The sequence below is a fragment of the Pantherophis guttatus genome, chromosome 3 (assembly GCF_059756535.1).
Source record: "Pantherophis guttatus breed Tessera chromosome 3, ASM5975653v1, whole genome shotgun sequence".
Lineage (NCBI taxonomy): Eukaryota > Metazoa > Chordata > Lepidosauria > Squamata > Colubridae > Pantherophis > Pantherophis guttatus.
Genome location: NC_142065.1, coordinates 35,637,514 through 35,664,616, shown reverse-complemented (window position 1 = coordinate 35,664,616; position 27,103 = coordinate 35,637,514). Strand labels below are relative to the sequence as shown.

The following is a 27,103-nucleotide window of genomic DNA, read 5'->3' as shown; positions in this document are numbered from 1 at the left end:
TGTGGCAACCCTGAAGATCCAAAGAAAAAGATGGCCTCCAGGGCTGACACTATACCTTACAGATACCACAATTCCATGTTTCAATCAATTGTTACAAAAAGAGAGCACACCACAAACATTTATTTGAAAGAACACACATATCTGAGATAAATAAAATTTTAATAGCCAAAAATTATAGAGTGTATAATCTTTAACATTTTGCCCATATTCCCATAATTCACAGTTCTCCATTTTGGTGTAGTCATTTTGTTACTAATCACAATCCTATCCACAGAACCACTTTGTAACAAATATAAATGGATTAATGCATTACTTGATAAACTTTTTTCCCCTTAATAGCTAAAATTATATTTTCCCAATGCAAAAAGCAGTGTCCTGTAAACTAGAAATTCCATTAAGGAAGAAAATTTCAAAAGTCTATTATAATTTTGATGAAAAGTGCTATACACTTGTCATTATACAATTAAACCTACAGTGCAAAACTATTTACATTCTACATTTGCATTACCTAGATTCTTTAACAAAGGATTTCACTTAATATGGCTTCTATTGCATTGTCATTTTGTGTAGTATCACTAATATTGTTATATAACATGCCCAATTATTGAATTGAAGCATTAATTATATATTCTTATACTGCAATTTTAGTTCTATGCCGCTCAAGGGACAGATATGTTTGAGACAGATTGAAATAGCTACAAAATCTTATCACTAGCCCTGAATTGTATTTATATTTGGCACTTTTGACATCCTATTATAAATATGACATCCTTTAATACGGGTAGTATTCAACTTTCAACCATTCATTTAATCACTGTTTGAAGTTACAATGGTGCTGAAAAAGTATCTTACAAGAAGTCCTTGCACTTACAATAGTCAAGATGTCCCTATGGTCACATGATTACAATCCAGGTGGTTGGCAACCAGTTATGATAGCTGCAGCATTCTGGGGCCACATGATTACCATTTACAACCTTCCCAGCTGGCTTTAAGCAAGCAAAGTCAGTACTGGGAAGCCAGTAGGAAAGGTCATAGTTGTGTTCTATCTCAATGACTGTGATTTGTTTAATAACCCCAGCAAAAATCTAAAATCAGGTGTGGTTGGTTACATGATGTCTCAGTTAGCAATTGCATTGCTTAATAAATTTTCTGGTCCCAGTTGTGGTTGAGGATTACGCATAACAAAGGATTTTTCTCCATTTCCCTTTAAAATTTGCTAATTATTTTGTGATATGCCATGAAATGATGGATATTGAATGACTTGAAGGCAGTATTCACGCAGCACAGTATGCCATAGCTTTGCTTAAATACAGCTTATTAGAAAACATAATTGTATACATGACAAGTATATAGGAAAGCCAGTTTGATGTAGTGGTTAAGATGCCAGAATAGAAATTGGAGACTGTGAGTTCTAATCCTGCCTTAGGCACAAAGCCAGTTGGGTGACTTTGGGCCACTCTCAGCCTTAGGAAGGAGGCAATGGAAAGCCACTTCTTAAAAGCTCTGCCAAGAAAACTACAGGGGCTACAAAAGTTTCCATTATTAGGTTGTATAATGGAAGTCATGCAACTGTAGTATAAATTAGCTATTCAATGCTACATTTAGTTATGACTTCAAATTCCATTTTCTGCAAAAAAAAAAAAGTTATAGATTTGCATGATATAGCAACTAGTAAGACTGCAAATTTAATTGACAAGATCATGTGCTAGTACAGAGATGGCTAACCTTTTCTGGACTGAGTGCCCAAGGCACGCATGTGTGAACGAGAATGCGCACATGTGTGCCCAAACCCCAACAATGCAATGCGTGCACGACCCCTGAACATGTGCCCCGCCCCCTGTGTAGACCCGAAGACCAGCTGGCCAGCAGGAGGTGCATGCGCATGTGCAGCAAACTGAACTGGGGTGATGGCTTGTGTGCCATCAGAGAGGGCGCTGTGTGCCACTTCTGGCACACGTGCCATAGGTTCGCCATCATAGTGCTAGTACGTGTGGTGAAAAGAGTTATAATGGTGTATCTAACCTCAACCACATAATGTACTACAGGCACTTATTGTGTTAAACACATCAAATTAACTCAAGAGACACACAACTTGAGGTCCCAAGGCCACATGAGGTCCCGGAAAGATTTAAATGTACCCATGCATTTAGAAGGGAGATAATTTCAAAAGGTACAGATCAGAACATCATCATCATATCATTTAATACAGTATTTATAAGATATTCTAATCTATACAGACTGGTAGAATACAACAGCTTCAAATAAAATACAATTAAAATTATAACAACTCACTGATGGTCACTCAAACAGAATAATGGGCCAACAGCTAACTGGGACAGTAGCACTGTAAATTGCTTCCTTAAGGCAAGGACTATTGGGCCACCCATACTGGGGTAATACATACTGGTATTTCATAATGGAAATCATTCCTGAGAAGATCTGTTGCTTGTCTATGCATCACAAATCTTCCAAGGAATCGGATCTTCAACAGAATCTGTGTAAATGCTGAACAGATATTCTTTTGGAAAAGCATTGGCTGATCTAGCTCAGTCCTTCACCCTGAATGGCTTTAAAGGTAATAACTAAAACTTTGTATTGGTCCTGGAAGCCTGCTGGAACCAATTCAGCAACTCCAAAACTGGGTAGGAGTTAGCCCTATCAGCAATTATAACACTGCTTGCTATACCAATTGGAGTTTCCAGGTCATCTCCAAAGGCAACCCCACATAGACCATCTAATGAAGTGATGATTAACTTGCCAATACATCCTGATCAAGGTAGGGTGGTAACTAGTCAAAGTTGGACAGTCCCCTGGCTACAGCTTCCTTCTATTTTAATAGAAACTGACAATCCAGTAGACCCCAAGTCACAAACTTAACTGTTTCAGGGGTGTATGCCCCATCAAAACTAAGTACAGGACTATAGTAAATACAGTATAGGACTTCTCAGTTGTTTACTGGCAAGCAGCTCCAGCTTGGAATGGTTTAATCTGAGCTGCTCTTGTCCCATCAAGATCCTTAGAGCCTCCAGGAACTGATTCAGGACTTACAAGACAGGATCTTGGGCTTCAGATTTTTATACCAGGTTTGATTAGTACATGCATTGGGATTTTTCTTGGTAGTGGGCTAGGTTTATAAAATTGTATTCTTTAAAAAGTGTTTGTAAAGCAAATTTCAAAGAAGCACTTGTCTCAAAATTGTCATTTAATACCGTTTTTAAATTCCTGCAGATTTCTGAGCAAGAAATAACGCTTCTGGCATTATGTGGACGACCTAATGAGAATAGTAATAACATGTACAAGCAGCTTTGACAAGTGTCATTAGCTATTAATTATAGTGGGTGGGGCAGCTGCGCCAAGCCTCACACGTGAAGATTCGTGTAAGTATGTTGCTTCGTTCATGATTTAGTGTTATATCGAGCATAATCAAGAGGAGCGAAAGAATTTTCCAGTATTTCGGATTTCTTCTAGTTTGTGGGCTTTCGATTTTGATGAAATATACGGGAGCATATGTAAGGCTTAATCCACCCATTTATCTCTTGACGTTCCTTACTATACGGGTAAACGTGATCCTATGAAGCTGCCATGAGTGGGGTTAATTTGCAGCCCAGGATTTCCTCCAGTAGTAGACTATAACGTCTCAGGGCGAAGTCATGCCGAACCTGGTTACCGAAGATTCTTTTAAGCAACTAAAAGATACCAAAGAACTAAATCTGCACTCCGAATACGTGATTTCATATTACACCGCGATATCCTTTTTTTTCCGGTTTCTTTCTTTTCAGGCTTAAAGAGCGTGTAATTTTGTGGAAGAAAACTGTCTCTCCTCCGTCCCATTACGTATTACTTTGTATACTAGACTTAACAGCAGCGCGATGCTGTTGCGGATGCTCGTGGATAAAGACCGCTAGACAGCCGAGCGTTTCAGTTTCTGAATATCTGCAACACGACTCGAGATCCAGCGACAGCGACCGCGCGGGATCGGCGATCTCATTCGTCCACGGGAAAGGTTCCGAATGGGAGAGATTGTGAGTAAACTGTGCCTCTCCGGACTCCAAAAGCCACGCCCCCGCCCGCTCCTCCCACCGAAGACCCTCCCTCCTTTCCCCCCCCCCTCCTCCTCCTCACGGCGATCGGACTAGCGGCATTGCAGCCGTGGCGGCCATTTTGTGGCACTGCTGCGTCGTCGTCGGCGGCGGTTGTTTGGTTTCGGTAACAGGAGCTCGCGGGAAGAATCAGCTTCCACGCTCACGCCTTTTTTTTTTTTCCGTGCGAAGAACCCGGTAAGATACACGACGCTTCTTAGGGAACTCCCGGCGGAAAGCAGCCGGAGGGAAACCCGGCAGGGAAACACCAAGGGCTCCCGCCACGGCCTCACAAAGGCGGAGAGGGGCGGGGACCGGCCGGGAGCCTGTGGGAGACTCCCGGGATTTGGGTGCCTGATTTTTGCTCAGTGTGGAGCCCAGCGGCGCACCGTGTAGGCGAATGGCTCCTGAGCTGCCGGGTTCTCTGAAGCCTTTTTTAAGGGGGCTGGCCCTGGGGCCTGGCGTACCGGCCCCTCCGACTCGTAGCGCCCGCGTGGGCTTGGCGAGCGGAGGCCTCGCGAGTTCTTGCTGGGGGGCGGGAGGTGTTGCCGGCCTCGCCATGCTTTCCGCTTTGCCTCTCCCGAGTCGGAGGCCGGGGATGATGCCCGGCCCCTGTCCGAGGCAGAACGCCAAGGCGTAAACGCGCTTTCTTTCTGCCTAAAGAAGTGCTGGCTTTTCTTTTTTTTTCTTTTTTTCTGGGATGCCACGCTACTTTTGTGACCTTGATCGCCGGGAAGGTGCTGCATTCGCCTTTTAAATCGGAACGTCTGGCTTCAAATCGGGCCGCAAAGCCGCGTCGATGCCTAAACGGCATGAAAAGTTGTACTTCTGTGTATGACAAGCCTTGGCGCGCGTGGTTGCTTTTTTCATTCCGTCTCCTGTTTTCAGGGACCGCCTCCGGATTAACGTTTTTCAAAAATAGCCTTTTTAGTTAGTGGTCGCAGCAATTGACATCGCTGTGCTGTGATTATCTTTCAAAACTGCATTCCCCAAATCAACTGTTAGGATAATGAATAAGTGCTGACGAATCGCTGGGACTTGGGAGCGCGTATTATTAACTTGACAGGCGAGTGATGGGTGTTGCAGTTATATAACATTACTTTCCCTCTAATTGCTTGGCCTCGGGGTTCTTATTGTTTGAAGAGGTCAGTCCTCGGAAGGGTTGTACCGACCATAGACATTGCAAGGTTGTTGTTTTTTTTAATTTACCGAATTGTCTGCATGCTAGTCTGTATTGGTTTTTTTTTTTTAAATTACCTTTATGGGCGAACAACCTGGAATAAATTATTTTTCCTGCTTTTACCTAGAAATCTTGATAGCTTGATTTATTTTTCACAGAATTGGCCTTAATTGGTCTGACCAAGAAATCAACTAAACATATTCATTCTTAGTGGGGTTAGAATAATTCATTTTTCAAGTTTCTGAAGTTACCTAAAAGATGTTGGTAGAACAAAATAGTTGAACTTGTGTGTAGTTTTCTGTCTTTATTAAGGGTGATTCTTTATAACTAGATCTTTCATATTTCAAACATGGAGTAATGGTATGGCAACAGTGGAGTCTGAAATACTTTAAATTAAAGGAATTTATTTTGCGGGCTAATGAAAATACAGTATTTTTTCAGAAAGGTTTTTTTTTTGAAAATTTTATTTAAATAATAAATTCTTATAATGATGTTTCTTCATCACTTTGTCTAATTTAGCAGTAATGAAACTTTTGAAAATGTACTGCTAGTTCATTCCAAAATATAACATTTTTACTGCAGCATATGCCACTTAGAAAAACAGTTCTCCTCAAAAGTGGCTTTATTGAACCTGCTTGCCCAAGATGATAATGTGTGGCAGTTTGCCCATACAACCTTGTGCTGCCTTCCTGATGTGCTGTGTATCTTACATGTGTCATAATTGTTTGCAGACTGACCTCTGTTGGTCCAAGCTGGAACTGCACAGGTGACATATGGTTTTGAAAACTAGTCCTGCCCACTTCCCAGTTCTTAATATAAGAGGAAGGCAAAATTATGAAACACCATTGACTTTTGTTGTTCTTTTGCTTACTCTGTTTTTATCTTGACTGTGGTTTACGTTGGTGTGTTGTTTTTATTGTTGCATGATTTATGGTATTTTTAACTGTTAACTTTTCAGTTATATGAGATGGGAAGCCATATAAATTAAAAATTAAAAATGTTATTTAAGTGTAGTTTTTAAGTTTTTTTCTTAGCCCCATCAACTTTTGGATTTAGTTTGGCATAAACTTAACTGAACGAAAATCCTTAAGTATAGAATGTAAGAGAAACTATTAATTTTTTAAAATACATATTTCTGGTTTGATTATGTTGAATCTTAGAAATCAACCAGAAACCCCACATTCAAAATAATGCCTTTCTAGGTATATATTTTTTATCTTTTTAAAAATTAAACAAAAGCAAGGCAAACATTATTTAAAATATTGAATTAAAAAACTAAGATAAAAGAAAAAATCCAAATAAACATATGTATGTTTAACATATGTTTAAAATCTTCGCATTTCATCCTGTCCTACTTTCCTACTCTTTTTTATCAAGTATATTTTTACAACCTGAAAAAAACCTTTAGAACAACATTGTTACTACAGATAAAGAATAATAATCAAATTTAAATAAACCAATCAGTAATTGAAGGGTTTTTCAAAGCCTTCCTTTAATGTTTCAACTAAAAGTGATTGCCGAAATTTTTGAATACACTGCACCAAAAAAAGAGTACTTCAGTATTCAAGTTTGTTAAGATAAGAATTTGAATATATTTCTTATGTTGTAACAATTTAAGTGCCTTAAGAAACATTGTCAATGGCAGGAGTCCTATTAACATTTGTTGGGTGATTTCACCAATATCTTCAAAACATTTGACCAAAAAGAATGGATAATGAGCATTTCTATCAGAACCGATTCTAAATATGTTATAATCCCATCAACCCAATCTTTAGTTAATTTGATTTATATTTATCTTATGAGTTAAAATTTATGTAATGTAATTTTAGTGGTAGGAAATGCAGCTTTGGATGATTTTCCAGATCAATATTTGATGATTTTATACATAAATTTCTTCTAAAATTCATTACATTTAGATCTCAAACAATCCTCCCAGAATTGATTATTTTATGCACAATGGGATTCTTTAAAGAGTTGTGGCTCACTTATTTTGGTCATGTAATGCGAGGAAATTCACTGGAGAAAGCAATTTATGCTAGGAAGAGTTAGCAATAAAAGGAAACCAGGCCTTCAAAGAACAAGATAGCTGAACAGCATCAAAGCTAACACCAGCCAGAGCATAGTAAATTCAAAGAAATAGTGTAAGATCAAAAGATGTAGAGCAGTGGTGTTAAATTGGTGGCCTGCAGCCCAGATGCATGACACACACAGGCCATGCCCACCCCAGCTCTGCGAAGACAAAAAAGTCACAGTCACGTGACATCAACATGACACAGCAAGTTTGACACCCGTGATGTAGAGAGACCTGGCCTTATGAAATCACCAAGACTCTGACACAACTGAACAGATTACATCATCCTCATCATGAAAGAGTTTTATATAATATTGAATAATTATTGATTTTTAGTAAGAAAAAAATTATACCACTCCTTAAGTATCTGTCAAGCCATTTTAAAGATTTAGGAACAGTTCCAACAAAGGATAGTTATGAACTAAATAAATGTATTGATTATGATCTCCACATGAGTAAACCAATTACTGTTGCCACTACAAGACTAAATCTTCTGTTACTAGTTCCATTGCCTGTTACTTGGTTTCATAATACAGGTAATCCTCATTTAACATGGTATTGGGACCCAAATTTCTTCTGTTAAGCAACATTGTCAAAATGGTGATGTCATGGGACTGTGCCATTTAGCCATGGCAGTTCCAACACTTTTGGTTGCCATTGTTAACTGAATCCACTTGCCCTGAAGATGGCAGTGTAGGTCGCAAATTATGATTACATGACCACAAAACACTACAACATCATAGTAGCGAGCCAATTGCTGTGTGTCTGGATTGTGATACTGTGACTGCAGGAACAACCAGTTGTAAATATCACTCATTCAACTCTGTCGTAAATTCGGTCACTGAACAAATGATTATTAAGTAAAACTACCTATATGAAAATAATTTTCCTTTAAATTTTCACATGACAATAAAGAGGATTTAGCAAACTGCACACTGCAAGCAAAAATATGATGGAGATAAGTATAAGACAACTTTTTCCACTTATGCAGCAAATGTTGCTGAAGCAAGGCCCACCCACCGGTCCCCACCATTCGGCCATTTTTGGCCTGCATGGGTCGCATTTTTGGCATCCGCATACTCCTGTTTTAGACCCATTCCAGACTAGAGATCACCACAGCATATTGCTGCCGATCACCACCTCCGCGCATCGAGTTTTCGGCTGGTTCCAGGCAGCGGGGATTGGCGGTGGCAATCCCTGCCGCCTGGAACGGGCCAAAAACGCAATGTGCAGAGGCCAGAAACGCGGCGTGCGGAGGCCAAAAACGTGATCCGCATGGGCGGCAATGTGCTGTGGCGATCCTGGCAGCCTGGAACAGGTCTAAAATGGAGCGCACAGAGGCCAAAAACGGAGGCGGTGGTAGGCTGTGGCGATTCCCGCAGCCTGGAACAGCTGATTGGCAGTATTCCACAACCACCAATCAGCTGCTCGTGCTGAATCAGGGTGCGATAACGTGCTGAAGCTGACCAGGCTGTTTGCTGTTTGCTGCAAGGATGCTAGCCAGATGAATACATCTATGCTAGTAGGCAGAGGCAAAAAAAAATTTTCTTGTTTTCCTCCCCAAAAACTAATGTGTGTCTTATACTCCGGAGCGTCTTATACTCCGAAAAATACGGTACTTTATTTGAAACATTGATAATTTACAATTAAGGGAATGAATTCATTTTTAAAATTCAAATAAATTTGGGCATATTAATTCATATAGCATTGGATTCCCTATCTAACCTGTATCATTAATATCTGCTATCTCTAATCCATGTTTCAAAATTTTGGAAGCTTGAAAAAATGGAAAGAACTTTCAGAAAAGTTTTGCCAGGATAAACGAGAAGTTGGGGGAAAAGAATGAAAATAGATTTTTAACCTAAGGAATAGTACCTCTTTTGGCTGTACAGGATATTAACAAAGATATTTTGAAGAGAGAAAATTATAAGCTAAAGCCGAATTTAAAATAACACATGAGTTGTTAGCTAACTTAATATTTAACTGATGCAATATGCCAGAAGTAAACCATATTTATTCCTGTAGTGGAATCAGTCATTCACTCATCAGCACAAAAGCATATGAAACCTAGTATTATATAAACATCTGGCCAGTGGAAAACATGCAGAATAGTACATTATTTTAGCCTGAAAATAATCTCTTGAAAAAATTTAGTTTATAGTCTTGCTTCCATATTAATGAAATTAATTTTGAAATAACAATTGAGTAAGTTTTTTTCTGAGGGTTAGCAATGTAGCAATGAAAAAATGCAATATATATTTAAAATAATATATAAAGATACTGTATTTAAATTTAACTGCAGTATATATGTTTCAGAACCATAAACAAAGCTTTCTTTACATTTTAATTGTGCCTATAATTGATTGATTATGTGCCATCAAATTATTTTCAATTTTTAGTGAAAAATATAGATAGATTTTCTCCAGAAGGATATGTCCCCAACTTCAGATGGTCTCATAGTGCTATAACTGAGTCCAACCACCTTGTTGTTGGACATTTTCTCTTCTTTCTACCCTTCTCAACATTACAGACTTTTTGACAATTCACAAATTGTTCACTTTATGATAATTTGAGCTTGTACAAGTGAGATCCGTGAATTGTTTTGTTATATGATCTATTTGTACATTTTCTTACCTGTTCATGCTATTATCAGGAATCGTAATATTTCAAAAGCGTTAGTATCCTTGTCCTGTTTGAAAGTCAACTCACTTCCATAGAAAATCATAAGAAAATCCATTGCCTGCACTATTTGATGTTTTAAGGTCTAGACCAGTGATGGCTAACCTTTTTGGTGCCTAGTGCCCAAAGGGCGCGCAAATGCACGCACGTGTGTCAGAACCTCCAAAATGCAATGCGGGCCCCCACACATGCACGCATGTCCCCTGCATATGCACCCCCCGCGCTCCATTTTGGCTTCCAGGTTGGTGCAGGAGGCTTTACAGGCCCAAAACAGGGCACGGGGAGCCTGGAAAGCCTCCTGTATCAACCTGGAAGCCAAACAGGTTGTGGGGGTGCCGCACGCGCCCCCCCTGCATACCATTTTGGGCCTGGAAAGCCACCACCCCTGTGCATGTATCCTGCCCCCCTGTACATGCTTGTGTGCTTCCCCCGCATGTGCCCCCCCCATGCACAGCAGAGACCTGAAGACCAGCTGGCTGGTGGGAGGCGTGCACATATATGCAATGGAGCTGGGCTGGGGCAATGGCTGGCATGCCCGCAGAGAGAGCTCTGCGTGTCACCTATGGCATGTATGCCATAGGTTCGCAATCACAGGTCTAGACAAATCACAGCATATGAACATGTTTTCTAAAGTCTTCATAGTTACTGTATACAAGGAGGGTGTCAAACTCAATTTCATTGAGGGCCCCATCAGGAACAGGTTTGACCTTGGAGGGCTGGGGGGCGTGGCCATGGTGGGCATGGCACAGGACCACACCTCCGCAGACATGGTTTTATAAACTTGTAAAAATAGGGAGGTGTACACTTCTCTGATTTTGTTTTTTTAGTACTTGATCTACTTGATCACCTTATGAGAGAGATCAAATCAAGAAACTGACTCCATAGGAAGACTAGAACTATAAATTATTGACATTGGCAATAGTAGCAGAATCCTGAAGCCTGAAAATTAAAATATTTTACTTTTCCTCTCTTTTATAACCTTCTGAGTCAAGGACGGCCTCCTGGAGCACTCTGGAAGCCCCGTTTTAGGCCTGGAAGGCCCCCTGCACCACTCCGGAGTCCCCGTTTTGGGCCTGGAAGGCCTCCTGGACCAATCTGGAGGCCCTGTTTTGGGCTTAGAAGGCCGCCTGGACTACTCCCGAGGCCAAAAGCGGTTGCAGGGGGGGCACCCTGCTCGCTCCCCATTTTTGCTTGCAGAGGCACCGTGGGCCAGTCCTTTGCTATTTCCAGACCGACTCCATGGGCCAGAGCTAAACAAGCCGCAGGCTGCATACAGCCCACTGGTCTTAAATTTGATACCCCTGCTCTATACAGTGCTAGCATGCATCCAAAAAATTGTGGAATTCTAAGCATAGGGTTCTTACCATAAATCAATTATCTCCCCATTCATTTAATATTCTTATTCAAGCTATTTTAGAATAATAAGTACTTATTAAAAGACTGTATATATCCTTTTATAGTTAATTATTGCTATATTTAGCAGTAAGTATAGTAAAGTGATAAATGTTGCTCACAAAGAATATACTAAAACATTACATTACAAATGTACTAAAAGGTTGGGAAAAAGTTAAATTTTCATATTTTGTATTATTACAGCATAATTGAGCATTTCTTAAGCTTGTCTGATTTGAACCTTTTCTAGAAATAAACAATTTTTAGAATTCCAAGACTCACCAAATTGAGACAAGTATAAGAAGAATTAAAAGGCAGAATTTCTTTGATCATATTTAGTATATAAAAATATTTTTCCTGAATCAGAACTGCAAGTAAATTTGTATGTACATTCTACTCACCCAAATATTTCGTTTCAGTGATGTTTCTAATTAATTTCTACATTCAAATTGAACAATTATAGGTTGGAATTGATCTACATTAAACAAATCTATTTCACAAACATTTCTTTAGTACAGTATAAAAGTCATCCAGTTGCAAAGATCAAGTATCAGACACTCACTGCTGCAATTTTGGATTAACCAATCAAATCAAATGACCACTGCCATTCAGAATTGCAGGGGATGAACTGGATGAGCTTATCATTGTTCTTGATGGTATGGCATGTTTTACTATTCCTACTATGCTAATAGTAGGTTTTGAAGAGCTACTGTTATATGTGTGTGTGTTAACCTTTTTCCTGAAGATAGAAAGCTGATTTGGAAACATTCATTGCCTGGTGGGATGAAATTCAAGAGAATATTAGAGCATGTGCTGACCAATAAGTGCTGGTCTAAATTTTAAAAAATTCCCATAATGACTACAAGTAGTCCTTAACTTACATTTTCATTAATAATGACCTCAGAAAGGGTGGTTTATGGCTTGTAAATGCTTTATAGCATTTCTAACCATCACAAAATGTCTCCTACCCCAGCTTGTGATCACAATCTAGGTGCTTGGTAACCTGTTTATACTTACAGCTGGTTGCCAGGCACCCCACGATCATGTGTTAACCATTTGCTGTCTTCTCTGTCAGCTTCCCCAGAAATTCTAAAGGGAAGGTTACAAGATATGGGGGCTGGTTGAAAGAGCATCCTATTGAAGGATTTCAGCTCCATGCTTGAAATCCTTTGGCAGGAGCTTTTTCAACCAGCCCCTAGAGATAAGAAGGAACCAAAACCCAAGCAGGATTTTGCAGAGAGACAGCACACTAAGGTATGGAGCACGGGGTGCCTCAGAGGGGAGGGGAGGCCCTGGAAAGCCCAGCACAGATATTGTGAGAATGTCTCCCCACTCGGGCTGAAAATATTGCTTGGGTTTTGAGCCAAGCCTCCCAGGATCTTCCCCCAAAACCCTGAGGCACCCTGCACTCTTTACCTGGGATTTCACTTAATGACTCATGTAATCGCTTAACATCTGCAACCAAGAGTTCCAACATTCTGGTCATTGAACAAAGCAGTCACATGTCTCAATAACTTCACTTAATGACCAAGATTCTGGTCTCAATTGTGGTAATAGGTTGAGGACTACCAATACTTGGCTTCAGTGATTGAAATTCACACTTCTTCCCTTTGATACAATAAAGAAAATAAGATGTTCTTAACTACTATAATATTTTCAATATTATGAAAAATGTATTGGTAGAGATTTTTAGAGCAAAAATTGAATACTCACAGCAGCTTTTCAGCTATATAACTGCAGCATATATATTCAGTGGTGGTTAATAGTTTTTAGGAATAATAATAGCACTTAGACTTATATACCGCTTCATAGTACTTTACAGCCCTCTCTAAGCGGTTTACAGAGTCAGCATATTGCCCCCAACAATCTGGGTCCTCATTTTACCGACCTCAGAAGATGGAAGGCTGAGTCAACCTTGAACCTAGTGAGATTCGATCTGCCAAACTGCTGGCAGCTGGTGATCAGCAGAAGTAGCCTGCAGTACTGCACTCTAACCACTGTGTGCCACCACGGCTTTTGAGATGTTTGGTAGAGAAGAGTTTGTGCTAAATGATGATCTAATATGTAGCAGTAAATTGTTCATAGCATGCATATTATTAGAACTGTATGACCTGAATATTTATGTAGTTTTCTCTTTTTAATGTACTTGTTAACTTATTTTCTCACTCATTTGAGAAAAATTACTTTTGTGGCAATATCAGGGAGGATAGTTTTATTTATCAAATTTGTATAGCTGCCCATCCCCCCAAAAGCAATTCTTTGCAGTACAGACTTAAAAAGTTAAGATTTTTAGCATAGCATATTCCGTACATGCTATCTACAGTAAACACTGTCCCATGTATTTGCTTGTCCTTTATTTATAACAGTTTGTACATATCCTCTTTCATGTTTTTTCATCCATTCAGTTTGAATGCTTATATGGGCCTATGGTCTGTTACACTCCTCTGGTGAGGTGACACTGTCTCCCTGGCAGCTATTTCTGCAGTGGCACTCAGAGCCATGGCTGAGGTAAGTGAGCTTACTGCAAGCCATGGTACCAGTTTATGATTAAGATAAGAGCAATTTAACACTAATTTCAGCCTGGATTGGGTTGAACAGCATGTTAAACTTAAGCTTGGTGTAGCTTTGCATTCAATGGAAACTAAACCATTTGGAAAAAGAAAAGGTTATAAAAGCCAACTTCTATTTGTACAATTGTTTCGAAATAGAAGGTAATTTTCTTAAGGAGATAGTAAAGATTACTTCAAGATGAATTTTAGCTTTTAATCCCCTAGGTAAATCTGTTTTCTAGATCTATAAAGAAGAGTAAGAAGAGTAATATGTACAGTGTACTCAGAAAAGGAGATAATTACATTGCTCTGCTTTCATTAGACTGTCTGTACTAGAAGGGATAGTTTTGGTCTATATGGTAAAAGGCTTACCTAATAAACATAATAACACAACCTCCGGCTTTTTCATGGAATCTCAGAAGGGCATAAAACATTGTTTTAGAGAAAATCTCTGTCCTACAACTTCAAGTTGCAGAATACAGAATAGAATGTAGAGTAACTGAGTTGGGAGGGACCTTGGAGATCTTCTAGTCCAACCCCCTGTTTATACAGGAGACCCTGTAGGCTTTCACTTTAGCTGCTGATCTGTTGTGCTCTTTACAAAACTGCAAGTTTTAATCAAGTCATACAATTTATTTGTAGTTATTAAAACCAGTAGTACTGTACAATATACCCAAAATTATGCCAGTTTAAGCTATTGTATAATATTCTCATGAAAGAATTTGTACTGATGTGGTTTCAGTTTGTAGTTTTATTAGTTCAAATTAGAAATGATCAAATTCTGATCAGGAGCTTAGTTTATGATATTTAAAACAGCATTTTAAAGCTATTTTATAATTTGAGTTGTACATAAAACTAAACTGTAAAGCTGAAAGCTGATGAAACTGTAGGGATAATTGTATATTCCTTGACAGAAACTTGCAAACTTTTAAACAAGTGAGTTCCATTATATTAAATATAACACAGTGGGGTTACAGTGTTTGCAGTCTTACATTTAGTAAACCATTTCATGCCCCAAATTAACAATATGAATATCCTAAATATTTAGAAGAAGTTTGACCAAAATTGAAAGTTGAAATCTGTTGCTCAGATAGTTTGTTGACCGTTAAATGATTTAAATACAGTAGAATTATGAAACTAGTGGCAAAAGCACATTGATTATTGACTTGTGCCATCAAGTCAGTGTTGATCATAAAGATATTCTTAAGGACAATCTGTTCTCTATATCAGGTATACATTATTGCAAATTATAGCAATATTATATGCAGCTACTGAATGGAAGCCACTTGAAACAGTTATTACCTATAATAGCTATTCCATGTGGCACATATTCTTTGTCTGTGCTATTTAATTATGCTTAGTCTGTGCAGCTATACAGAGGTAAAACATTCAGAAAGATAATAGATCACGGATGTCAAACTTGCGTCGTCATGGTGGCATCACATGATGTATCACAACTTTTTTTCCCTTTGCTAAGCCGGGCATGGCTGTGACCAGTGTGTGATGCATCTGGCCTGCAGGTCCCAAGTTTGACAGCCCTTAGACGGAGCAAGTAAAGATATATAGAACAAATCATTTTGTACCAACACTATATTAAATTGTCTTCCCAGGCATAAAATGCTTATAATAAGTAATGGCCTAAAAATTACTTGCACAAGATACTTTAATTCCAAGCAGTCTGTATTTTAATTTAATTCATACACATAGAAGACACAATTCTTGAGATGGAACTTCTTGTATAATAAGTCTGACATGGCAGTCACAATTAAAACAATTCAGTTTTAATAAGGTTTGAGATAAAGACTATACAAATACGATCTTCACCTTGAGAAGACAATAACGTGCTTTCAACATAATGCTACAGATTGTTTTTACTTGAAATATGGATTGTGAATTATTTTAATTAAACAGTTTATCAAAAAGAGCATAACTCTAGTTCTGGTGATTGATGTTTAATTGCATTTTTCAGGGAAATAAAAGCAACGTCTTATAACAAAATGAAAAAACATCCACCAAACAGAAGAGGTATCAACTTTGAAGTGGGAGCCCAGTTGGAAGCCCGAGACAGATTAAAAAACTGGTATTTCTTATTTCATGATCAAACTTGGATACATCTTTTGTAATGCTGTCTTATTGTGTTGCAAACAAGGAGTCAAACCAACAAATCTTTCAATGCAGATCCATTTGTGATTTAGCTATTTATTTATTTACTTATTTATTTAGCTTGTTTGGCTTTATTCCAATAACATTTAAGGAAGTAATTTACCTGAACTTGCTGGCTGTATTCATGTGGAAAAACCTTTAAATTATTAAGCTGATTTAATAACTAATAAAATACCATAGTGACATTTGTCTAAGCTTTAATATAATGTACTGAACAAAAATAGCTAAATTTATATTGGTATTTGCAACAAATTATATAAAGAAAGTTTTTTTTTAATTGTTTGCCTTAAATGTAACTATGTCTTGGAGTGAAAATGAGCAGTGGACTTCAATATTTACTACTTCTCTTCCATGGCAAATCTGGTTTAAGAGGATTTTGGGATTTAATAAAATGTTGATTTCAGGATATCTAAGGAGAAGTTAATTTAAGCACCACATATATCAGAACTACTAATTAGAATCCTGGATTTGGACATTACACTAATCATGAATGGTTGGCTCTCAGAATCCCCCCAAGATGCTCCTATAGGATTAAATTTATGAAATCGTTTTTTGGTTTTCATTGGAAGATAAGAAATAGGTATAGTAAACTATAATATTTAATAGATTACTCTTCAATTATACTATCATCTTTCCAACTTTGGTTTGTAACCAGATAAGTATAAGCATAGTTCCCAACTGCTAAAAGCTTGCACGTCTTTGCTCTAAACTATTTTAGTGCAAGGTAGTGCAACTTTTTTCTCAGATGACATTTGCCTTTTGAATAACATGTTGGAAACCATACTCTAAAATGGACCGAACCAAAGTTAAAAAATAAGCATATTTTGAATTAAATATAAACTAATTAAATGCAATTAATATTATTCCTTTCCATATATTTAATAATTACCTTTTTGTTATATTAAAATTATATTAATATTTGAAACCATTTAATATGGTTTAGTCAAGGATTGAAGGGCTGCATGTCACAGGTTGTGCAAATATAAAGAGTTGTGAGTATTAACTTTCCCTTAGACCAGTGGTCCCCCAACCTTTCTGGCTTAGCGACCCAGCAGGGGGGAGGGGATGGTTATGTGAGAGCAGCCAGTGTGTGCTGCTGCTGCTCGCGTGAGTGGAGCTTCGCAGATGAATGGAAGCACACACCACTTGCGTGAGGAGAGCTGCACACACGCGCTCACCTGGCATTTTCTGTGGCCCGGTCCCAAACTGACTGCAGCTCGATAGTGGGCCGCGCAGCCCGGAGGGTTGGGGACCCCTGCTTTAGACTCATCTGCTTTTTCCTTTTTTCATAGGGCTTCCAGGATTGGTTAACCTCTATTTTTATAAATCAGTTAGTGACATTTTCTATTGCTATAATTAATCTGAGTTCTATTCATTTATTCATTCATTCAATTTCTATAGCTGCTCATCTCCATCAGTGACACTCTGTTTATATACAGTAGCTTGTCCTGTAAGTGTTGGTGGGAGTGTTGTTTTTTCCTTGGTAGTTTTTGATTAGATCATTGTTTACTGCTTGAGGAATTATCAGGGAGAAAGCAACACATCCATCAACATTGACAGGGCAAGCTATTGTATATAAACAGAGCAAATCCTACTCCCTTCTAATACTCAAGGAGTTATCTAGTCAGGTAATGAAATGTTTGCAAATAACCAACTAAACTAAGGTCAGAGAGCACCAAGGAGCCTATAGTTCAACCTTGAAATGCATCTATTCTCTTCTAATGGTTTGTAAATATGTTGAACCATTTTATATATATAGAACAGAAGCTATTAAATAAACAATTCAAGTAACATGTACAAGTAAATATTAATTATTAGAAGGAAAATGTCAATGACAATGTTAGGCAAACCATAATTGACATAACCCGATCATTTCCAGCATCGTACCTTTCTAGACACAATTCTATTCAGCAATTATTTGATTGGGTTTCTTTTAAAAGAGTAGGCTTTTACAAGTATCAGCTCACACAGATTTTGGACTTTTTCTGTTTCAGATATAAATTGAATACTTTACAAGTAAAGCAAAATAGTTTGCAAGAAAAGAAGTAGAGATAGTCCTTGACTATTGACACATTTGAGCCTGGAATCTTATGTGATTGAGCAAAGCAGTTGTTAAGCGAGATGATCGCTTACTCAATTACTGCAATTGTGGCTGATCCAGTCGCAGGCATTAAATGATTGTGTGGAGGATGAGTAGCTCAGTGGGTATGGCAGGCCCATAGACTACAGTGCCCATTGGCATATTGAAAGATGTTACAGGCAAGAGACCCCATTGGTTACCACTGCATGCAGTAAGCTGCCAGGAGACCTGGGCTGGGTACCACATGGCCCAATGGCATCTGCCAGGCTGGCTACAGGGCCCAACAGCACGTGTAAATTGCTTCATTTCTCCAACGCGCAGCTTGGAGAATCCAAAGCTTCGGGTTGTTCAGTAGTTGATAGCCTACACTGAGTGTGTTCCTTTAAGAGATTTCTCTTCAGACACGCCCACTTGCTCAACAGAGTCCCAGTTTAGTTCACTCAGTTGAGCCTGTGACACTGTCTGAAAATTTCTCTGATTACTATCTGAACTGTTCCAGAAACTTTGGATTCTCCAATTCCAGTCCTCTCCTTTCTATAATTGCCGGTGGTGAGTCTGCCTGCTGCTTCAGGCAAGCTGTCAGTTTCTTCCCATCTTCCTGACACTTGCATATTGACTGCCCTCTTTAAATTGCCGCCCTCACCATCTGGACTAAACTTCACCTTGGCGGCTGGAGATTGACGCCCTATGCTCAGCGGCGTCTCTCTCCCTTTCCCTTAATCGTCCTGAGGGCTTCCTGGCGTTTGGATCACTTCTGAGTGATCGCACGCCGTCGCCATCGCAGGGATCGCTGCAGCCTCCTCCCCCACGGACGCCTCGTCGCCGGAGCGATCCTCGAGCGCCGGAGCGCCCCACGTGCGCCCCTTCATCGCCGGAGCGCTCTCCCATCAATCTAGACAGCCGGGGAAGCGCTTCTGAGCCTTCGGCTGTTTTCTCTCTCGGCTTGCAACCTTTCCAAGGGCTCTAGGCGTCGTCGCTTGGACTGCCTTTTAAAGCGCGCGCCTTTTTCCTCCTATTCGCCTCAGCGCTGGGAGCTGCGATCAGCGCAGCTCGCGCCCCTTGGCCTTCCTCCTCCCCCCACAAGGACTCTTCCTGACGCTGGGTCTCCGTTCTGGGCTCAATCTTATCGCCGTTCTGCTCTTTCAAAAGGGAACAGCCCCCCCCATTCCTTCTGTCGCCCTCGCTCTGCAAGCCCTGTTTGGCGCCATTTTCTCTGCCTGACAAGAGAGGATTTCTAACGGCTGTAAAATTCTGCCTGGTGACAGCCTCACGCAGGCGCAGTGAGTTGCAGAGGCCGGTCTTCTGATTGCAAGCATTGGGGGACCTACTAGCCTGTCTCTTTGGAGCAATCGGCTAGTTGCACGGCTTCCATACCCCCCCCCAAATTCCTCCCCCCAGCCTCTACTTCTAAAATAAAATTAGAAGAAAAGACTTACCTGCTAGCCCTGGGCTATCTTCATTTACTCAGTAGTTCTTCAACTGTTTCCTGTTGAAAAAATAAATAAATAAATAAATAAATAAATAAATAAATAAAAAAAAAAAATCAACAAATTAAATACTTACTGAATCTTCATCTTCCTCCCTTCTAAACAAAAAAAAAAAAAAAAAAAAAGGAAAAGGAAACAAAGGTTACAACATGGCTGAACGTGTTCTCTCATCCGATCTGGAGGACAACAGCTCTCCCGAGCGCATTCACGACCAGGCCAAGCAACGTAAACGGTCCCGTAAACGCGCTTCACATTCATCTTCATCGGCGGCTCCACGCTCTAAAAAGACAAAGCACTCATCAGCTGCAGACAAGGACGCCTCCAGGAGACACAAGGCTCTGGAGCGCCAGTTCGAGAAAGCGCGCAACCAGTCAGCACAAGCTGTTTTCGCACACTTACCTACGCCACTCTCGCCAGTTGTCGAAGCTACGGTCCAGCCCGTCCATCAGGCTCCTCAACAACCGTTGTTTCCATCGCCAAACATGGAAGTTTTCCCTGAGGCGTTATCGACTCACTGCATGGAGCCCGTGGACCTCTCGTGCGCTGCCATTCTTCCTCGACGGTCTCAGCCGGAGGCGACCTTTACTCCCACGGCGGCAGGCTTGCGCGCCACGGAGGCAGCTCCTCCACCTTCTCAGTATGATATTCAGCGGATCATCTCTGACACGGTTTCTAGAACACTGGCAGCGACTTCTCAACGGGCTGCACCATATGGAGCCTGGCCTCAGCCACGTTTTCCTCCTCCTCCTCTGGCCCGGGACCCTCAACAGGCCCCTACCCAGTATCAGGCTATGACGCATGAGTCCGAGCTGTATCTGGACCATGGTCACCACGAGGAGTCGTCTTCGGAGGAGGGGGAGTGCGACCCGTCGGATATGGATTTATCTGATGATGCAGATATGCCACCCGAAAAGCCAGCCTTCTCTGGGCTCTTTAGACCCTCGTTATTCAAATCGCTCCTGCGCAAGGCCAAGTTGGCCACAAATATGGCTGACCCAGTCTCTCAAGTTGATCAGCCCGGTTCCTCTCAACAACATGAGGCCTTGTTTACGGCACCTAAGGCGCAAGCGGACTTTATTCCGTGTCCACAGCTTTTTTCTGAGGTGGTCCAACGATCCTGGACCACACCCTCATCCTTGCCCGCTCCTTCCGGGCTAGACAAAAAACTTTACTGTTCGGCGCCTAGTCTCCAAGATCTCCTTCAGTTACCGACTGTAGACGCGCCAGTGGCCAATCTGACGGCTTCCTCTGTAATTTCCAACGACGTCGCCGACGGTTTGCGCTCAGAGGACCGAAAAGCTGAGTTTAACTTCCGACGTACTCACAACGCGGCCGCCTGGGCGGTTAGGGCAGCCACCTCAGCTTCCTTCTTCAGCCGTGCCTGCTTAATCTGGCTCCGCCAACTTCACGAGCGCCTTCCCCCGGCGGATTCACGCCTCCGCCAAGACGTCAACAAACTGGTGGCGGCTACTGAATATACGGCGGACGCTTCGCTCAATGCCGCGAAGTTCGCTTCGCGCGCCCTGGTGTCGTCCGTCACATCTCGCCGGCTATTATGGCTTAAAAATTGGAGAGCTGATGCCAAGTCTAGGTGGCGCCTCGCTTCAACTCCATATAAGGGTTCCCGGCTTTTTGGAGAGGCCTTAGACCCCATCCTTGTCGAGGACAAGGATAAACGGAAGGTGATGCCATCCTCATATAAGAGGGCAGATCGTAGACCATCGTCCTACTTCACCAGGCAGCCCTTTCGGAACGACTCCGGCCCTTCGGGGTCCTTCCCCTCAAGGCCCTATTCTCAAGGATTCGACCGTTCCTTCGATAGACCCACCTTCAGAGACCGTGGTCGAAAGGCCCCAGCGACCAAGCGGCCATTTCGAGGTACGGGCTCCCGTTCCTTTAGAAGAGGGAAGTGACTACATCCATCTTCCCATTGGCGGCCGTCTGACTCATTTTCTTCCCCAGTGGGAGATCTCGACGTCGGACGCCTGGGTGCTCCAAACAATCCGTCTTGGCCTTACCCTGGAGTTCCGCTCCAGACCTCCCTCACACTTTGTCCAATGCCCTATTTCTCCCAACCTGGACAAGCGCCAGCTAATGGAGGCAGAAATCCATCACCTGCTTCAAATCCAAGCCATCGAACCGGTTCCCCACCATCATCGCGGGACCGGCTTCTATTCAATTTTCTTCCTGGTCCCCAAATCATCCGGGGGTCACAGGGGCATCCTAGACCTCAAGAGGCTGAACGAATTTATAGTATATCATCAGTTCAAAATGGAGTCCCTCCGATCAATTCTGGCTTCCATTCGACCATCGGACTGGATGACCTCTATCGATTTGAAAGAAGCGTACCTCCACGTACCCATACGACTGTCCCATCGTCGTTTCCTACGCTTTGCCTACAACAACAGGCATTACCAATACAGAGCAATGCCCTTCGGCCTCTCCTCCGCCCCAAGGACCTTTACAAAGCTCCTGGCAGCAGTGGCGGCCCATCTACGTCAACATCCGGTCCGCCTCCACTGCTACTTGGACGATATCCTAGTGCTCTCCCCTTCTCCGGCCCGGGCATCCCGAGACCTAGAAGTGGTGTGTCGCTGCCTTCGTCATCATGGCTTCTCCCTCAACATTCCGAAGAGCCAACTGCAGCCCACTACTCGCATCCTTCACCTAGGGACAATAATAGATTCCGTAAAGGGCCAGGTGTTCCTGTCAACGGACCGGCGTTCCAGTCTCCAGTCATTAACATCACAGGTCCTCTCCTCTCGGAAGGTGACCTTGCTGCTCCTGTCCCGCCTGCTCGGCAAAATGATTTCCTGCCTGTCTGTCGTCCCTTGGGCGAGATTCCATTCGCGCCAGCTCCAGTGGTTCCTCCTCCCCTTTCAGAGAGCCAGGAGGAGCAACTCTCCCACACTAGTTTCCCTCCCGCCAGAGGTCTCAAGGTCTCTCCTCTGGTGGTCCTCCCAGAGCCTACATCAGGGCAGCTACTTCCAGAATCTACAGCGCCTGGTAGTGACAACGGACGCCAGCCTGACGGGATGGGGAGGTCATCTTTTATCCCACGTTGCCCAGGGAACGTGGTCAGCAGAGGAGAGCCTAAACGAGATCAATTGGTTGGAACTCCGTGCGATCCGCCTCTCCCTTCAACGGTTCCAGCAGATTGTGTCAGGGCACCATGTCCTGATACGCACGGACAATGTAACAGCAAAGGCGCACGTGAACCGCCAGGGGGGGACGCGCTCGGGTCCATTGATGGAGGAAACGACCCTACTGCTGATCTGGGCGGAGACGCACGTCCTGTCCCTTGTGGCGGAGCACATCGCCGGGACCACGAACATCACAGCGGACTGGCTCAGCAGGCAACACTTGGACCACGCCGAGTGGCGACTTCACCCAGATCTGTTCGCCGAGATCGTCCGCAGATTCGGCACGCCTCTGATCGATCTATTTGCCAGCCGCGACAACACTCACCTACCCAGGTTCTTCACCCGGTACCAGTGCCCTCAGGCGGAGGGAGTCGACGCCCTCGCCTCTCCCTGGCCCAGGGGTCTCCTCTATGCCTTTCCCCCTCTACCGCTCCTTCCTCATCTGATCCGCAGGATAATAGCAGAGAGGGCAGACGTCGTTCTGGTCGCACCCCACTGGCCTCGGAGGTCCTGGTTTGCGGATCTGGTGGACCTGTCGGTGGCACGGCCGTGGAGGATTCCAGGGAACAGGATCGTTCTCAGCCAGGGGGTCATTCTGCACCCAGACCCGCAGTGGTTGCAGTTGACCGCCTGGCGCTTGAACGGATCTTGCTAAGGCGAGCCAACGTGCCTAGCAATGCGATCCCCACGATTCAGGCGTCAAGACGGCCGTCAACATGCCGCATTTATAACGCAACCTGGAACTCCTTCTGCTCCTGGTGTGCTAAATCCCACCTGGATCCAACGTCTGCTTCTGTTCCCGAAGTGCTGGGATTCCTTCAGCGGGGCATGGACAAGCACCTTGCGCCTAACACTCTTCGTCGCCAAGTTGCTGCACTTAGTACGGTCCTTTCGACTTCTGCAAAGCTTCCTCTCTCCCAGGACCCGACGATTCGCGACTTTCTGCGAGGGGCATCCAACCTGCGCCCTCCTGTTATACATCGATACCCGACCTGGGATTTGACTCTGGTCCTTCAGGCCCTCATGCACCCTCCATTTGAGCCTCTCGCCTCCATCAGCCTCCGCTTTCTGTCTCTTAAGGTGGCGTTTCTGGTCGCGATTACTTCGGCTCGCCGTGTATCCGAACTAGCTGCACTGTCGGTGAGAAGCGACCTTTGTGTCTTCCATGCAAATCGCGTGGTACTAAGACTAGATCCCTCATTCCTGCCTAAGGTAAATTCCACATTCCATCGAGCCCAGGAATTAATCCTTCCGGACTTCTGCCCCGATCCTCGACATCCTCGGGAAGCAGACTGGCACCTGCTAGATGTCCGACGGGCCCTGCGCAGGTATATTAAACGAACACAGCATTTCCGGAAATCAGAATCGCTCTTCGTTTCCTTTCTGCCCTCCTCCATGGGCCGGAAGGTATCCTCCACAACCATTGGGAGGTGGATTAAGTCCTGCATCTCCAAGGCTTATTCAGCTCGGAATAGACCAATTCCGCAGAGGATTCTTCCACATTCTACCAGGAGCGCCGCCACAACGGCCGCCTGGGCCACTAATGCCTCCATCTCTGACATCTGCAGAGCGGCCACCTGGTCATCCTTGAATCCCTTCATCAGGCACTACAAGGTGGATTCCTTTGCCTCGGCGGAGGCATCCTTCGGCCGCCGGGTGCTCCAAGCTGTATGCAACTCTTCAGACGACGTACAGCAGCCGGGTTCCCTCCCTGTCTGAACTTGCTTGGGTAAATCCCGAAGCTTTGGATTCTCCAAGCTGCGCGTTGGAGAACGGACGTTGCTTACCTGAACGTCCCTTCTCGACGCGCAGCTGGAGAATCCAACCCACCCAGCTTGGCTGCTGGACATTCCTTCCTGACGCTCTACTGCTCCTTACTTCGTGAACAAAACTGGGACTCTGTTGAGCAAGTGGGCGTGTCTGAAGAGAAATCTCTTAAAGGAACACACTCAGTGTAGGCTATCAACTACTGAACAACCCGAAGCTTTGGATTCTCCAGCTGCGCGTCGAGAAGGGACGTTCAGGTAAGCAACGTCCGTTTTCTTTGCATTTTCTGCAATTGTTTGCAGTTGCTCCCAGACAATGTGAGGCACAAATTTCCACAGAGGCTGCCTCGTACCATTCTGCAACCGGGTGCCACTCTTGCAATTGTTCAGAGGGCTCCTTTTCCAAATTGTGCAGTTTGGAGAAGGAGCTTCCCAAATGATTGCAAAGTGGTACCAGCTTTCCATGGTGGTGTATCAGGCCTAGGCCTCCCAGACCATGGCTTATTTCCACAGCTGATGGGCATTGTAGTAGTCAATATGGGTCTTCTGCCTGCAGCAGACTTCCTTGCATTGATGGACCATCTAGTGGCCAGTCTGGGCTTCCCAAGAGTGGTGGGATGCAGACTAGATCTAGGTTTCCAAGATTTGTGCAGTCCAGGTAGGCAGCTGAGATGGGAAGGAGAGCAATGGGTGGGGACAGTTGCAGTCCCCCTGTGTGATTGGTCATAAGAACGGGCGGACTGCCAATTGGCTGAATTATTTCTTGGCCATCCAAAGATTGTCCAGACAGTTTTTGGAGTTTATATGCTTCTTAACTGCTGCAAACCTGGCTGAGATCATTACCACAATATTTATGAAAAGGTTAATCGTAAAATATTCAAGGCCTGTTGAGCAAAAGTATGAATAACAATCACTGTTGCCTCAGTATTTGTATTTGTACTTTATATGTTTTGCCACCGCTGCTAGGATTTGAACTGGAAATTGAAAAAGAGTTATTTATTTCTTCAGAATAATGTGAAGAAATTGTCATGAATAAGATAAAAAAAAATTGTTCACAGATTGATAAACCTCTTAGAGTTAATAAGATATTGCAGGTTAATAAGATATTGGCTAGGGAGCTTCACTTAGTGGGGCCTAACCAACAGGCCTTTTTTGTTGAAGCCACCACATATGTGTGTGAGATGAGCTGTCATATAAAAATGATTAAATAAATAAATGTGTAAGAATATACTGTTGAATGTATATTTTCAGTTTTACTCAAATATATTCGGCAAAAAATACTTTACATTAACTTTGTTTATATAGGTATCCAGCTCACATTGAAGAAATTGATTATGAAGAAGGAAAGGTGCTTATCCATTTTAAACGTTGGAATCACCGCTATGATGAATGGTTTTGCTGGGATAGTCCTTATTTACGTCCTTTAGAAAAAATACAATTAAGGAAAGAAGGATTGCATGAGGATGAAGGATCTTCAGTAAGTAAAAACATTGGTCTAGTAACAGAATTACATATCCACCTAAATTAAATAATTTAGAAATTAGAGGAACTTAACACAATTGCCAGTTTTGCTTTTTTTATTGAACAAATAAGATAAAAATGTACAGATAGTCCTCGGCTTATGGTCACAGTGGAATCAGAATTTTTGTTACTAAGCAATATGGTCTAAAGTGTGGCTGCATCATTTACTACTGGTAATGCCGCAGTTCTAGTTACTGTCGTTAACTGAATTTGTTGCAGTTGTTGGGTGAGGCAGCTTCCTACCAGCTTCCCACGATCCAAACAAATGGAGAAGCCAGCAGGAAGTTGCAAGTCTCAGACCAGCAGGCAGGTAAGTGGCTGCTGCTGTGAGAGATGGGATTTAAAAGATGTGGGAGTATGGGAAAGATGTGAGCAGATGTACAAGAGGCGTCATGCGAGGATGCACGAGGTTGCAGCATGGGTCAGGAAGGGGACCATTTGGGTTAAAGAGGATGCACAGGAGTGAGGTGTAGGTTGGGAAGGGCTTGTGGGGGTGCATGAGGAGAGCCATATGCATTGGGAAAGAGGTGAGGGGGTGCTGTGTGGGTCAGGGAGGGTGCATGAGAAGTGCTACATGAGTTGGGGAGGGGAAATAGTATGTGTGAAAGGTGCTGGTTAGGGAGGGTGCACCCATGTGTGTGAGAAGTGCCATAGGAGGAGGGGTTGTACAAGTGACTGGCATGAGCTCAGAGAGACTTCCTCAGTGTGGAAGACTTAACACATCCACTTGCAACCTTCCCTGCCTGCTTTCCCATTGACATTTTGGGGAAGTCAGCAGGGAAAATTTCAAATGACAATAGCGTGATTGCTGGAGGCTTAGTAAACAGTCTTAAGTACAAATGGGTTGCCAGGTTCCCAGATTGCAATCATGTGACTGCGGGGATGTTGCAGCTGCATAACTTTGGAGACCTGTCATAAGTCCCTTTGTTCAGCACAGTTCTAACTGAACAGTCACTGAACAAATGGTTATAAGTCGAGGACTACCTGCAAAGG

The 27,103-nt window shown here is 42.7% G+C and overlaps 1 protein-coding gene across 11 annotated transcripts in view; it reads left to right on the top strand.

Moving 5' to 3' along the window:
- Positions 1-4,078: 4,078 nt before the first annotated feature.
- Positions 4,079-27,103, top strand: part of PHF20 (PHD finger protein 20) — a 55,685-nt gene continuing 32,660 nt past the window's right edge. For 3 of the 11 annotated variants that reach the window (XM_060689696.2, XM_060689693.2, XM_087889261.1), the window contains exons 1-5: positions 4,121-4,277; positions 13,807-13,909; positions 15,920-16,030; positions 25,895-26,066; positions 26,330-26,420. In XM_060689696.2, the coding sequence (XP_060545679.2) occupies positions 13,812-13,909; positions 15,920-16,030; positions 25,895-26,066; positions 26,330-26,420 (472 nt within the window). In that variant the 5' untranslated portion in view covers positions 4,121-4,277; positions 13,807-13,811. Of the gene's footprint in view, positions 4,278-12,383; positions 12,656-13,806; positions 13,910-15,919; positions 16,031-25,894; positions 26,067-26,329; positions 26,421-27,103 lie in introns of those variants that run through there. The other 8 variants (XM_034414109.2, XM_060689695.2, XM_087889258.1 and 5 more) reach the window with 5 other exon arrangements.